This window comes from Ambystoma mexicanum, chromosome 14 (assembly GCF_040938575.1).
Source record: "Ambystoma mexicanum isolate Mex_15411 chromosome 14, UKY_AmexF1_1, whole genome shotgun sequence".
Taxonomy (NCBI): Eukaryota; Metazoa; Chordata; class Amphibia; order Caudata; family Ambystomatidae; genus Ambystoma; species Ambystoma mexicanum.
The window spans coordinates 618895345-618910257 of record NC_090940.1 but is presented as its reverse complement, the minus strand read 5'-3'; the positions used below and the strand labels follow the sequence as shown (position 1 = coordinate 618910257).

The 14913-nt window shown below is 46.7% G+C and overlaps 1 protein-coding gene across 5 annotated transcripts in view; it reads right to left on the bottom strand.

Annotated features, from left to right (window-relative positions):
* The window catches only part of MLH3 (mutL homolog 3), a 252031-nt gene that overhangs the window by 93818 nt on the left and 143300 nt on the right, over nucleotides 1-14913 (bottom strand). For 3 of the 5 annotated variants that reach the window (XM_069638056.1, XM_069638055.1, XM_069638057.1), the window contains one exon: nucleotides 1198-1349. In XM_069638056.1, the coding sequence (XP_069494157.1) occupies nucleotides 1198-1349 (152 nt within the window). Of the gene's footprint in view, nucleotides 1-1197; nucleotides 1350-14913 lie in introns of those variants that run through there. The other 2 variants (XM_069638058.1, XR_011283805.1) reach the window with 2 other exon arrangements.

Here is a 14913-nt window from a genome sequence, read left to right as displayed (position 1 = left end):
GTGAAGGGGTCTATGACCCATGCTGGGTAAGTGCACCACGAACAGTAATAAAGAGGAATACGAAGCTTACATGCACAAGTGACACTCAGAGACCTTGGCCGGAGAGTAAACCAAGGCTGTGGGTGGAAGTGTAGTCCGAGAGAGAAGATGGAGAGAATGAGATAGTCGAGTACCCTACTTGGCAGCAGAGTGGCCCAAGGAGAGGGTACTGAGAAAAGGATCGGGACCCCTCAGTACAGCTTCAGAGAGAGAATTGGGTTATTCTTCCACGTCACAGTACTTCATATTTTTCTACATCGCATTCTGGGAGCAGGACCTGCTCGGAAAGTTTCAGGGACCTGCAGCACAGCCTGGGAGAGAGAACCAGGCTATTCTTCCTAGTCGCAGTACCTGGGAGCTGGGTCTGCTTACAAAGGGTCTGGGACCTGAAGACTGATTGGAAAAAGGTGTGCAGGCCATCCTTCCTTGTCGCAGGGCCTGGGAGTCAGGCCTATCAAGTAAAGATAGGACCTATCTTGACCATTGAAGACACAGACAATTTTGGATCAAGCTGGAAAGACTCTAGGGAAAGGGAATCAACACCTCAAATCTTGTGGAACATTTGTTTGCTCTTCTACACCTTTTTGGAACTTTTGTTCTGAGCTACAAAGCTGGGCTGCAGGTGGACAGCAAAGGGACATTTCCCTTTTCACCTTATGTTTAGTTTAGCTTGTAGGGGATAGGTTAGGATTCGGGCACAGGACGGTGAACTTTACTTTGGACATTCTGACACAGTTTCATAGAGACAGGGTCAGTTATGATTTCCTCAAACTCCCTCCCTCCCCATTTTTGTTATTTGCCAATCAACATGCCACCCTTGTGTCCGACTCTTACTACTACACCCTCACACAAGGCATGCTAATGATAATTGCAACCGTCCTTTATATACATTTGTTTACCCCTGATTCTCCTTTCCCTACTGGGGCACCACAAAGTAACTTTGTTTTGAAATTGGCACTTGTACAAATTAGCAATAAATAAAATGGTGCAGCTTTCTATGCTGCTCAGCCATCTTCCCATTTCACTCCCAGCTCCAATCAGTCTACTCTCTTCTTTAGGAAAACATCTAAACTGGCCATGTTGCTGTTCACCTGTTCAGTCTATGCTATATTGGATGTGCCTCCTTACTATATGTTGCAATTTATAGATCAGTAATACCTCTTTCTGTAGCTCCAGATGGTCCACATCTGCCAGAGGAAGGATGGAAGGTCTTCCATGGGCACACTGGAAGGGCAACCTGCAGCCAGACAGGCTCTTCATGAGGCAGCAGCATTCCTCTACACTTAGTCGTGCGTTGAATTTTATAGCACCTGAAAAAAGACACAGCCTTAAGCACAATGGCATTTGCAAGCGAGACAACAACATATTTAATGGGTGAGAGGTGAAGCATTTGCCATGCTGACAGGTCATGACTGCAGTTCTATAAGAAAAGCCAGGCACAAAGGGCAAACATGTCCTCCTAATAAAGAAACTAAAACTATCCCAAAAACTATCCAATGATAACAGAGCCATTATAGGTTTCCTGTAGACTTTTAAAGCAGGTCTAATGTGAATAAATAGGGCCTCATCTTTATGGAATGATGCAATCCCTTCTCCCCCTAAACTGCCTTCCTAGGAAGACTCAGGTTACCCTTCTAGGTCTCATTCTCCATCACACAGCAAGTCATTGCCAACACATTTAGAACCATAAGCAACAATAGCATGCCTTCCAGACACCAGCGTCATTGAATGTGGAGTCACAATGCTAGTCCCTTCCACAGTGAATTGCCGCTCCCCATGGTGCCTGCCATGTAGTGCCCTTCATCCTGTAGATCCTATCAAGGAACACATGTAGGGGCTCTCTATCAAGCTCTCAACTCATGCATAGTACTTCAAGCTACCTAACATGGTCTGGTAACTAATACTCTCCAATAAACCTCAATAATATTATATATACAATTATATTACACACAGACACATATACTCATTATTCAGATACATCTTTTTACCATCTAAACTGTTGGATATGTTACTGTCCACTGTCGCGACAAAGGACACAAACCAGCTTGGAGTTCAAACAAATGCTTTACGCAGAATCTTTTTTATTTTTATTTTCTTTTTATTTTTTTAAAGTCAGCTAATCTTTTAATTCAAGTAAGCAGTCAGAATGGTGATCTCATGAGGTATTCAAAGTTTGGGAGTAAAAAATAATTGTCCCTTCATGGCATCACTTAAGTCTCTTGACTTGTTTTTGGTCCACCTGATGCAGTTCAGTTCCTAGGGTGTCAAGTTACGCACAGTTATAGTTTGTGTGGAGACCAAAGGCCAGTCTGGCTTGGAGGCCCCTTAGGCTGAGCTCTAGTTCCCTGTGAGGCGTCCTGGTCCTATAGGCCACCAGCCCAATCTTGCTGTACTCCTCGCACCCCGATTGTGGCTCGTTCCTACAGAATATTTCTCCTTCACTGTGAGCTAAGTCCTCATGCATCAATGTGTTTCCCCATACTTGTGCCCCCTCCAAGCTCACTTGCACATCCTATTGGCACGGGGTATGAGTTTGCCTCTTTATTTCATGCTCCTCTCTCTTCCTCCACTTTTCTCTTCACCACCTCTTTGCCTACTCGCATAACCACTCCCACCTCTGCTGCTCTCTTTACCACCTCCACAGCTCTATTCACTACCACCGCCTTTGATGCTCAATTCACAGCTACTGTCTCTGCTTATCCGGTCTCCTCCCCACACATCTACCTCCAGCCTTGCCCTTCTCCAACTGCCACTAAACTCACACTGCCCCATCCACCAAACACCCACACAAATGGGGGGGTTGGGGGAGACGTCCCTTTTTAAAGCACTCGGGTTCCTTCCCGTGAGCTGCCCCTGTGACAAGTTGAAACTTCTGTGTGGCATTATTACTAGTCTGCAGAGATTGGTGGAAATAACGTGTGTGCACCTGTAACTATTCACTTTGCATACCGGACCTGGCATCATGGGAGACTAAAGTGGCAATGCCCCCATCTTGGAAACAATCTCTGCATCAACGTGACAATGGAGCAGACTGCTTGCACAGAAACTCTCTTCTCAGCAGTTCTACGAGGCTAGCTTGAGCACTCAAGGTCAGTGGGTGAGTTACTGGGTTATGTGGTGGACTAAAGCACTCACGTCTAAGGTCTCTACCTTTTTCAGTATGAATTCCTGACACTGATATCTTGGACATACCTGTGTGCCTAGGGTAATACAGGATTACGCTGCCTGCCAAGTGTGAGGCAGTTCACGTAAAAGCACAGTGCCCTCATATGTGGGCACCATATGGTGAATCCCTGCCCCTTGTCTGTGGTAGGGTGAGGATTACCTGGTCCTTCCAACGCCTCACCAGGACCTGCATCACATAGCAGATGGCAGCACATGGCCCTGCGGTCAACCCCTCACACCCGTGGAAACACAGAATGGACACCCACTCTCAATTACAGATGATGCCCACTGAATAAAATGTTTGAACCTGCGAAGAGATTAGCCCATGGAATCATTTGGGGGCAAACTCGAAGCGGTTACATGACTAGACACCAGAGATATGTAGTCTTTCTCACCGATATTGGACAGCACTTCATGGCACCACGAGTACCAATATAAAGAGGGTTACATTCTCCCCCCCCCTTTGTAGGTTGTTTGTTTGCAGGATTTTATTGGCTGCACTGACCCAAATTGAGGGCAGAGATTGAGCTGATCGGGCATTCAAAAATGGACTAACGGTACGTTGTTTGCTCTATATATACAAATAGGAGCACTTGGCAGGTGTTGATGGTCATTGGACAGTAGGTTTTGCAAAATAGTAAAATATTTTAATTGGTTTTATGTATTTTTTTTAGATAACGATAAAGACTCTGCGTGAAGGGGTTTGTGGAGATTTTTAACACTACTTGTTAATGACAGTCCAGTCCTGAGGAAGACGGGCATCAGTGCTATTGCAGCCCTATATGTTGCTCGGTCGAAACTAAGGTAAGGGAAGTTCTATGTAAGAACTCGAGGAGATGTACCTCTGAACAACCTTTAGTTGACAAACGACTGTCTGATATGAATTTTGTGATAAATGAGTGTACTGTATGAATTTGCAAATACTTTACTGGCACCTAAAACTATAGGCTCTGTAAATAGGGATTTGTTCAATATAAGAGAAATAACCTAAAAATGTGAATGTAGAAAGAGTTGAAATGCACTTTATACTTTTTTTGTATCTTGGATATATGTTTTATGCATTGCTACTTGCCTAAATACCGGATACATTTGAAAAGTTTTTTTTAATTGTTTTGATTTATTATATATGTATTGCTAAATCATTTTTATGAAATCATAAAATATGCGATTTTCGCAGAGCTTCCTGAACTGATCTGTCTAACCCAGTCTAAGCCCTTTTTTATAAAATGAAATATTTGAAGTGATTATTTCCTGAGACATGCCGCTTGTAGTTTTCATTGTGACCATTCCCAAGGTGTCTACGAAGCAAGAGGATCCCCACACAGTTGACATTTTAGGGTAGAATCAAGGCAGTAATGCTTAGTGAAAGTGTGTATTGTGGACCACGTAGCTGCCTCACAAATGTTTTTAATAGGAATACCTCTTTGCAAACCAGAGGGGGTAGCCCTGCCCCTAGTGGAACGGGCCCTCAAGAGGGTCCTTGCCTGCCAGCCTGTAGCATTCTGAAATTGCTAGAATAATCCATCTGGAAAAGGTTTGCTTTGTCACAGCCTGGCCCAGTCTATGACCTGTATAACCTATAAATAGTTGGTCGTCCAGACAAAGTTTTGATAACCTTGAAATGTAGAATCTCAGAGCCCTATGTGGATCAAGCCTGTGCAACCTCTCCTCTTCCTTGCCAGGATGGAGGATAGAAAGTGGGTAACAATCCTTTGTCCTAAATGAAAGTCTGATATTACCTTTTGCAAAAATGGAGGCTTAACCCTCAGGATGACCTTGTTCTTGTGAAACACTGTAAAGGGAGGTTTTGAGGATAGTGCCTGCACTCCCTCACTCTACGGACTGAAGTTAGTGCTACCAACAAGATGGTCTTGAAAGTTAGTAACCTCAAGGGACATGAATCTAGAGGTTCAAATGGTGAGCACCTAAGAAATGTTAGCACCAGAATGAGGTCCCAAACAGGAACCTGAAAGGAAGATGGAGAGAACAGATTAGTGAGCCCCTTCAGAAACTGCATAACCAAAGTTATCTTAAAATATGAAGTTTCTTCAGACGAGCGCTTGAAGATGGATAGCGCTGCCAAACAACCTTTAATGGTCCCAACCTGGAGCCCCAGATTGGCTAGGTACAGTAGAAAAGATAACACCTCCTGTGTTTTGCAAAGCAAAGGGTCCATATTCTTGTCCCTGCACCAGCTGCAGAATTTGTTCCAACGGCAGTGGTACAAAGACTTTGTTGCTGGTCTTCTGGCCGAAAGCAAAATCTCCATTACGTCATCCGAGAGGTCACAATCCTTGCATCTCAGCCTCTCAGAAACCATGGGTGAAGGCTGAGAGTCTTACCTCTGGATGGGGAGCCAAACCCTCCTCTCGCGTGAGAAGGTCCTCTCTTTGCGGAAGACGTATGTGAGGGCAGATGGACATGATCACAAGGTCCGGTACCGCATCCTCCTGGCCCAATCTGGGGCAATTAGGATCATTTGTTTCACAAACTTTCTCAACCTCCTGATCATGTGAGGAATGACGGGGACTGGAGGAAACTCGCACAGGAGTGGAAACTCCCAGTACACCACAAACTCGTCTCCGAGAGCTCCTCTTGGGGGAAATTCCCTGGAGCAATACAGTTTGCACTTCCGTTCGACACTGGTCGCAAACAGATCACCTTGAGGGGTTCCCCAAAGGGGGAAGATCTTTTGAAGGCCTTCCTGAGCTAGTTCTCACTCGTGGGAAATTGTGCTCTGCCTGCTCAGAGCATCCGCCGCCATGTTCTCCTCTCTGGCTAGGTGAACTGCCGATAGAGAGATTCCTTTTTGTATTGCCCAGAACCAGAGCTGCATTTCCTCTCTACACAGCGGTAGTGACCCTACACCAACTCTCTTGTTGAGGCAGTACATGGCCACTGTGTTGTCCGTCATTATCAGAACATTCTTTCCCCGTACCGAGAGCAGAAAAGTCTTCAGCGCAAGTCTGATTGCTCTAAGCTCCAAAAGATTGATGGGTAATCTGGACTCCGATGGAGACCAACGACCGCTGAATGTCAGATCGTTGGTGTGCGCTCCCCACCCCGTGAGTGATGCGTCCGTCACCGCTCTGTTATCTCCGGCCATGGTTGCCAAAAAGGTTCTCCTTCCAGAATGTTGTCCTCGCAGGCCCACCACAGGAGATCCTGTCCAACCCTGCTTGGAACCTGAAGTAGGTCTGACATGTTGCCTGAGAAATTAGACAATTGTGTCCCAAGAGCCCATTGAAGGGTTCTCTTTCTCAAGCGAGCCTCTGGCACCAGAAAAATGCAGGATGCCACGAGGCCAAGCAACCTCAAAAAGTCGAAGGCCGGGAGATGCTAAGCACTCTGAAACTTGGAGACCATCTGCAGAATGTCTTGAGCCCTCACCTCGGGTGGCAAGCTCTTTCCCAAGGATGTATCCAGTACAGCCCCGATACACAGAGCTTTTGAGATGTGTCATATGGGACTTCTTGTAATTGAGGGAGAAGCCCAGGCTGTGAAGAGAGTGGCAGGTGACATTGAGATGATCCCAAACTTGTTCAGAAGAATGCGCCCTGATCAGCCAATCATCCAGGTAGCGGTAGAATCCCCCCTCTCCCGAGATTCGCTGCCACCAACAACATCAGTTTGGTGAAAGTCCTCGGGGCGGAGGTCAGCCTGAATGGCAGAAGTCGAAACTGATAATGAGAACCGACAACGGCGAACCTCAGCTACTTTCTGTGCTTGTGATGGATAGGCACATGAAAGTAAGTATCCTGAAGGTCCAATGACACCATCCAATCCTGGAGTTGGAGGGCCTGAAGGATCTGAGAAAGGGTGACCGTCTTGAACCTGTCCTTTCTCAGGAACTTGTTAGAGTATCTCAAGTTCAAAATGGGTCTCAGTCCTCCGTCCTTCTTGGGGATTAGGAACTATGGAGAGTATCATCCTTTGTTCTTCTACGCTACAGGTGCTGGCTCCATAGCACCTTTCTCTAGCAGGACCAACATTTCCTGCACAAGGAGCGGATCTGGAACCTTCAAATAATGGCCTGGTGGATGGTTCTGAGGTCTCTGAATGAAGGGAAGGGAGTAACCTTGGGCTATGGTTTCTAATGCCCCAAGCATCCGAAGTAATGTCTCACCATTCTTTCAGATGCTGAGACAGTCTGCCTCCCACTGGGGTGTTGTGACGGCTGAAGCAGTGGCTGTTGGTAATGATGCCTGCTTTGCACCTCTCCCTCGTCCACACCGAGGGAATCTTCTTTGGCCTCTTTGACCAGCCATTGCTCTGACTCTACTAACTGAGGAGTAGTAGCGAAAGGATCTACCCCTCCAAGACGGTCCACTGGGGTGAAAAGGCTGAGGCTACCTAATAGCGGCACCCAACGATTTGCCTGCCGCCTTTGAGGTCTGCAGCATCTCAAGGCTTTCGTCAGCCTTGCTGCCAAAAAGGTGAGACCCGTCAAAAGTCATGTTAAGGTGTCCAGACTGCACATCCGGTGCAAATCCAGACTTCTTTAACCACGCAAATCTGCGAATTACGGTGCTTGCCGCCATGGCTCTGCTTATGCTGTCAGCAGAATCCAGACCTGACTGAAGAGACTCGCACATGGCTTCCTTGCCATCCTTAACAATGGCTAAGAAACCGTCTCTTTCCTCCCCTTCAGCAATATGCTCAGCCACCATAGTAATGCAGTCCCATAGAGAGTATGAAAACTTTGCCAAGGCACATGTGGAGTTGGCTGATTTAAGCGCCATGCTCCCATCAGAAAATATCTTTCTGGACCAAGCATCTACCCTTTCCTCATCCCTATCCGGTGGGATGGTTGGATAGACTGCATGTTTTGAGGTAGTGGTTGATGTCTTCACCACCAGACTTTCTGGGGGTAGGGTGTTTTTCTATAAGTATCTGGGGTCGCTACTTGATAGACGGTATTTTCTTGTCAAGTTCTTATTCACTGGCAGACTTGACTCTGGTGCTTCTCAATTGGCACTTACTCTGTTCTGAAGAACAATGTGGAACGGTAAAATGAGATCCTTTTGAGCACCTTTATCAAGGATCTATGTAAGCGCATCATGTTTACAAGGGAGGGCAGGTCTGCTCCATTCCAGGTAATCCACTACCTTGGTCATCAACTGCCTGTACGAGGCATCTGCATGTTCATCTGACTCAGGCTTTCAAAATTCTAGTTCTGGTGAAGTGGCAACTCCTTTGGCTGTCTGCAAATTCTCTTAGAGATCTTTCAGTCTGGACTCTTCTGAAATGAAGTTACGTGGGACATTTGGTGTGCCATACTGCAAACCAAACTGCATTATCAAGTGGCTCACTGTCCTCATAAATACAGGTCAGAGACTTCAAGAAATCCATTCTTGGTAAAGGAGTGAAGCTTTTTTCAGGTAATGGCGCCAAAGGTTTTGGAAATTTCGAACCTGATGCCAGAGGAGTTAACTTTGAGGAAGATGTTTTCAACTTCGATGGCGTCACTGGTGCCGATGGGCCCACTGGCTTTGATGGCGCAGCTGTGGTTGATGGCGTCGTCGACCTCTGTCATGCACTCCTCGCAACAGCATGGACCCCGGAACTCCTCCCATTCACCTGGTCTGGCGGTATCTCGGCAGCGCGGATCACATCCGCTCCTATGCCCGCACGGCCTCCGAGAGCACGCTGCATGCCGTGGCGTCCCTGGCACCTGCTTCCCCAATCACGTTGGGGTTTACCCTGGCGTCTGCAGGCACGCAGAAGCTCCTTCATTCATCGCGGGAGCTCATTGGGCACAGCGCTTCGCAAGAGAAGGTCACATGAACCTATTAGCGGTCACGTGACCAGGAGGGCAGTCACGTGACCCGGAAGAACCCTATGAGAGCTCCAGCCCGCTCAGTCAGTGCTTCTCAGCTGTTCCTTCGGCGAGAAGCGTTTCTGTGCTCCTCGTACTCCTGTTTTCTGGATTTCCTGGATTCCTGACCTTGTTTTGCCTCTGGATTATCTCATTATTGGATTTGTCCCTTACTCTTTGGTTTTTGCCCTCTGGATTTGGTTATTTTGGATTGTCTCACTTGAACTCTTCAAGACCTGTGGATTGCTTCCTGGACGCCTTGCTTCCTACCTCACTCAGGTACTTGCACTGGGAACTAAGTATTGCCTCCTAGGTGATACTTCCCCATCACCGAGGACCCTCCTACCTTGCTCTCCACTCCTTCAGGCAGAACACTTAGGTTTCAAGCTGCCACCGGATACCCCTAGGGTAGGTGTTCTTTCGGTCTACCATTTTGTGCTTATAGTAGTTTCCTTGTACCTGCCTGCTAACCCTTCTCTATCCCTTACAGCCATCCGGGACCCGGTGTTTTCTGTTCCTGCCTACCACCTGTGGCCTCAATAATCGGTCAGCGAGTTGATAGCTCTTCTCCGACTGGTACTTGGGGACGGAGGTATAATAATCTTCATGGACCTCAGATCTTGACAACCTCGACTTGTCTTTTGACTCGAAGGATCCCTCAATTTCTCATTGTGTCGAGGTATTATGGTGTCTCTTTTTCAACTTCCTAGATGACTGGTGGGAACCACTCCTTGACCTGGACCTTTTTGCCTTCTTTCTTTGAGGAGAGTCACCTCTCACATCGTCAGAAGGTTTCTTCGACAGGGATTTCTTAGGGACTCTACCTAGCGCCAACATCCCCTTTTGCTCCTTCAGAGCTTTTCCGGTCATCGACTGACATTTTGTACAGGCCGAGGTCTTGTGCCCCACACTGAGACACCACAAGCATACTTGATGCAGATCGGTCAGCGACATCTTGGATTCGCAGTCTTGACACTTCTTAAACCCAGTCTTCGGGGTAGTCGGTGTTGAAGACGAAATGTTATTTCACAAGGAAATACTGAAGCGTGCCGTAGTTCTCGAAGCGTAAGATTACTCGGAAAAACGGAACTGAAGCCAACGGGCGCTACGCGTGCTTTTTATGCCCTCGATTACATCATCCTCGAGACGGGGGACATCGAGTCGATTGCATCGACGCACAGCACCATATGGCGAAAAAAACATTCCAAAGCAGCTGAAGCTGGATATTGAAAATCAATCCATTCGAAAGGAAGAGTTTCTTGAGGACAGTTCCATAACACTGACTAAATATCCATGGTCCAATGGCTTCACGACTGACCAACAAGGCATTTCTTCTCAAGTCTGCTGTGTCCCCTAGTCATGCTATATAATGAATTTCCAGCACCTGGCTAAGTGAGGTTGTAGTCATAGCCATATCAAAACCTAGGAAGGGTGCTTGGCTTTACACATAGTATAGACTGTCAACCTAGTTGCCATGTCTTTCACAAAAACTCTTGCCACCATCTTAGAAACCCAGTTTCAGGGAACTGTGGCTAATGGGCAGTCAGGTATGTTTGGGTACAGATAGGCAAAGAAGACATGCCTGATAAACTATGCATTTAATAGACATTTTACAGGGAAGGAGGACTCCCATGATCCTACTTGCCCTCCAGACTGTAAAACTTTTCTTTAATGATTTTTATTGATGAAGAGACAATGACATAGGACAGATTAGACACATTAATTGTACAAAGACCAGTCACTACTGCTAAAGATGACAACATGTTTGAGATCACATCCAGCTTTCACTGTGCTTGAGGATCACCAGATAAACATGTTGTTAACAGTGAAATATTTGCATTCACTGGCGCATGTGTGATCACCACTGTTTAGCAGCTCCAGAAACATCAACACACAATAACAGTAGTCGAATGGTCTTCTTGATCAGATTTACACAGAAACAACCTGAATGCACCCCCTGTGTGTTACTGGGATGCAGTGTTAATGAGAGCATCGCACAGTAACTTTCATCATGGTCATTGCACCCGACCATATTGTTTATGGAGTTACTAAAAGGCAGTACATTGGCAGTGCGCCATACCGGTAAATCACCATAATCGTATTTCTGATGCTTGTATCTGTTTACATTCACATGCTATGCATAGGCCGAAATCTAGTAGAAGCTGTAGAATATTACAGTTGTTGTTTTCGAAACTCGAAAAAGGGATGTCGCCAGGGTGTGCCAGTAATACTATCCAGAGTGTGACGTCTGCTGTAACCATGGTCCTGCTTGCGTCAAGGTCCCTCAGATTGTTTTGTTTCCGACTTGAGGTAGCATTAAGTGTATCATGAGTACAGGTGTATCCAACCAGATAACTATCAGAAAAGCTCATAAAACATCTATGCACCTTCTCTCAGGGGAGGAAGGTGGACGAATGTGAATCTAAGCAGATACAAGCATCAGAAATACAATTATGGTGAGTAAAGTATCCCTTCAGAGGCTTGTGGAATCTGCTTAGATCACATGCTAGGCATAGATTAGGGAGCAGTGTTAGGAGAAGGTGGTGGGTTGTGAGAAGGAGCAGTGGCAAACAGATGTTTTAGAACAGCTTGTCCCACCTGTGTATCTGCTTTGGAATGGGTGTCAATGCAGTAGTACTGAGTGAAATTGTGTACTGAGCTCCATGTAGCGGCTTTGCAAATGCTGTCTAAGGGGACATTTGCGATAAAGGCCAAAGTAGCTCCTGTGCTCCTTGTGCAGTGAGCTCTTGGTGTGAAAGGCTGTGTTTTGTTTGATAATGAATAGCACGGTTGTATGCATCTGACTATCCATCTGGAGATGGCATTCTTGGAAATGCGGTTTCCCCTCTCTGCATGGTGCTACGTAGACAAGCAGCTGGTCTGTTTTCCTTAGTGGTCTGGTCTTGTTTACATAGTAAAGGACTGCCCTCCTCACATCCAATGTGTGGAGTTTTACCTCAGCTGAGCTAGTTGGATTCTGAAAGAAGGCCAGTAGCTCAATGGATTCACGTGGAATTTGGAAATTAATTTAGGAGAGAACCTCAGATGACTACATACAACCAATTTGTCTTTATGAATGATAAAGAAAGGGTCCTGCACTGACAAAGCTTGCAATTCACTGACTCTTCTTATGGAAGTAAGAGCCACTAAGAAGGCAGTCTTGTATGTCAGGTGTTTAAGACTTGACTTATGCATAGGCCCGAATGGTGGCCCATGAGCTTAGCGAGTACAACACTGAGATGCCAGCCTGGCGGTGGGTTTGAAATTGGAGGGTGGAGTCTCTTTACCCCCTCCATGAATGCCTTAATGACTGGAATTTTCCACCACGATACATTACTTTGAGAGGTGGTGTACGCTGATAAAGCCACCAGGTGGACCTTTATGGAGTTGAATACTAACCCTGAGTCTAACAAGTGGAGCATATCATTTAGAATGTGGGATGGAGTACATTCTATGGGGTTTATTTGTTTAGACTGGCACCAAATTACAAATCTCCTCCACTTGTCGAAATAACAGTGTCTTATGTTTGTTTTTCGTGCCTCCTTGAGGATATCCATACACACCTGTGGTAGATTAAGATGGCCAAACTCTATGACTTCAGGAGCCATGCTGCCAAGTTCATTGAGTGTGGTTGAGAATGCACTGCTATCCCCCCCATGTTGGGTCAATAGGTTCGTCTGACACGGGCGTCTGATGGGATCGCACATCGCCAGTTTGCGCAGATGTGGAAACTATGGCTATCTTGCCCACATGGGAGCAACTAGGATGAGCGTCATTTGTTCTCTGTGAATCTTATTCACTATCCTGCTCATTAAGGGAGTTGGGGGGGGGGGGAGCGTAAGCAAATTTCCCTGACCAGTTCATCCATAGGGCGTTCCCCTTGGAGTTTGGTTGGGGGAACCTGGACATGCAGTCTGGGCATTGCTTGTTTACTCCTGTAGCAAACAAGTCTAGCGTGGGGTAACCCCACTGAGAGAAGATGTGGACTACGACACTTGAGTCTAGTTGCCACTCGTGTTCCTCTGGTAGGGGGATGTCTGCTAGAGTGTTGAGTACCCCTGGAACATGTTGGGAGGATAGAGACATCCCCCGTTTGAGTGCCCATCTCCAGTTCGGACAGACTTGGAGAGTGTGTGCACCCTATTTGTTCACATAGAACATTGTAGTGGTGCTGTCTGTTAGAATTTGAAATTACTGGTTCGTCAGCTGTGCTTCGAATGCTTGAAGCTCTTTGAATACTGCTAGTAGTTCCAGCAGGTTGATGTGGTTCTGTGCCGTGAGTCCAGAGACCATGTGCTATGTGGTGAAGGTAATGAGCCCCCCCCCCACCCAGAGTGTGATCTAACGATCGCTTGCGCTTCCGGATCGTGGAAGGGTTTTCCCTTTAACAGGTTCTCCTTTGTCCACCAGCGTAGGTTTTGAACTTGTGTTGGCGAAACGACCACTAGATCATCCCATCAACCACTTGCCTGAGACCACTGTTTCGCCAAAAACTCCTGCATGGGGCGCATGTGCAGACGTGCGTGTGGGACCAGGTATATGCACGACGCCATCATGCCTAGTAAACGCATTGCTTTGTGTACGCTTATCTGGCGACCGGAGTGATACTGAGGTATTTGCCGAAGCATGTTCTGAACTCTTTCCATGGATGGAAAGGCCAAGCCTGCTTTTGTGTCTAAGGCAGCTCCAAGGAACTGTTTTGTTGCGTTTGGTACAAGACATGACTTTTTCTTGTTTATTGAGAAGCCCAATTGGAAGAGAAGGTGTATGGTTCTTTGCATGTTTTGTTTGCAAAGAAGGGGTGATTCCCCTGTGATCAGCCAGTCGTCCAGGTAGCGGTATTGCCTCCCTACGCAGGTGTGCTGCCACCACCGCCAGTACCTTGGTGAATACCCTTCTAGCAGACACTTTTCCAAAGGGTAGCACCTTGAATTGGTAGTGCTGGTTGCTATCTTGAAACACAAGAGTTTTCTGTGCACTGGGAACAATGAAATATGAAAATAGGCATCTTTCATATCCAGTGTTGCCATGTAATCTCCCCGCTTTAGCAGGGGGAATACTTCTTGTAGCGTTGTCATGCAGAATTTTTGTGGCTTTACATAAGTGCTTGCAGGGTGTAAGTCTAACACTGGGTGCATAGATAGATTTCTTTTTGGCACAAGGAAGTAGGTTGAATACCCTTGTTTACCTCGTTGGGTGGCACAATCTCTATGGCGTCCTTGAGAAGCAGCGCGTTGACCTCTTTGAGAAGGATGAGCTGTTCTTCCTTTGTTGACTTTCTCTGGCGCAGGGGATGGTTTGATGGTCTTTGGATGAGCTCCACACAATAACCTCCAGCTACTGTCGATAGCACCCACTTGTCCGTGGTTATTCTCTCCCATGCGTGGGTGAAATGTGAAATCCATCCCCTACTGGGGAGGCATGGGAGGGGACCTGTAGCAGGCTGTCATTCTGTGGGAGGTGTTCCTCCACTTCTAGATGAGGAGGATTTCCCCCGGCCGCAGGATCGCCTCTGGCCTCTCTGGTAACCCTGTCATGCTTGACCTTGGTTGTTATTCCAGGAAGAATTTTGACCTTGTGCGTAACTGGAGCATCTCTGGGAATTTTTGCCGTGAAAACGGCAAAAATTGTTCCTGCCTCTCTGGCCAGGTGGTTTATTAGTCAGTTGCCAAAGAGACTTCAGGGTGTCGTATTCCTCTTTGGCCCACTTTAGGGCATCCTCTACTGCTTTTCCGAATAAGACTGTCGGTTCCACTAGCATGTTCAGTAACGTTGCCTGGGTCTCAAGCTTAAAGCCAGACTGGCGTAGCCAAGCGTGGCACTTGATTATGGTTCCTTCAGCGATAATTCAGCCCGCATTATTGGCAGCGTCAAGGTTATTTTTGAGAATG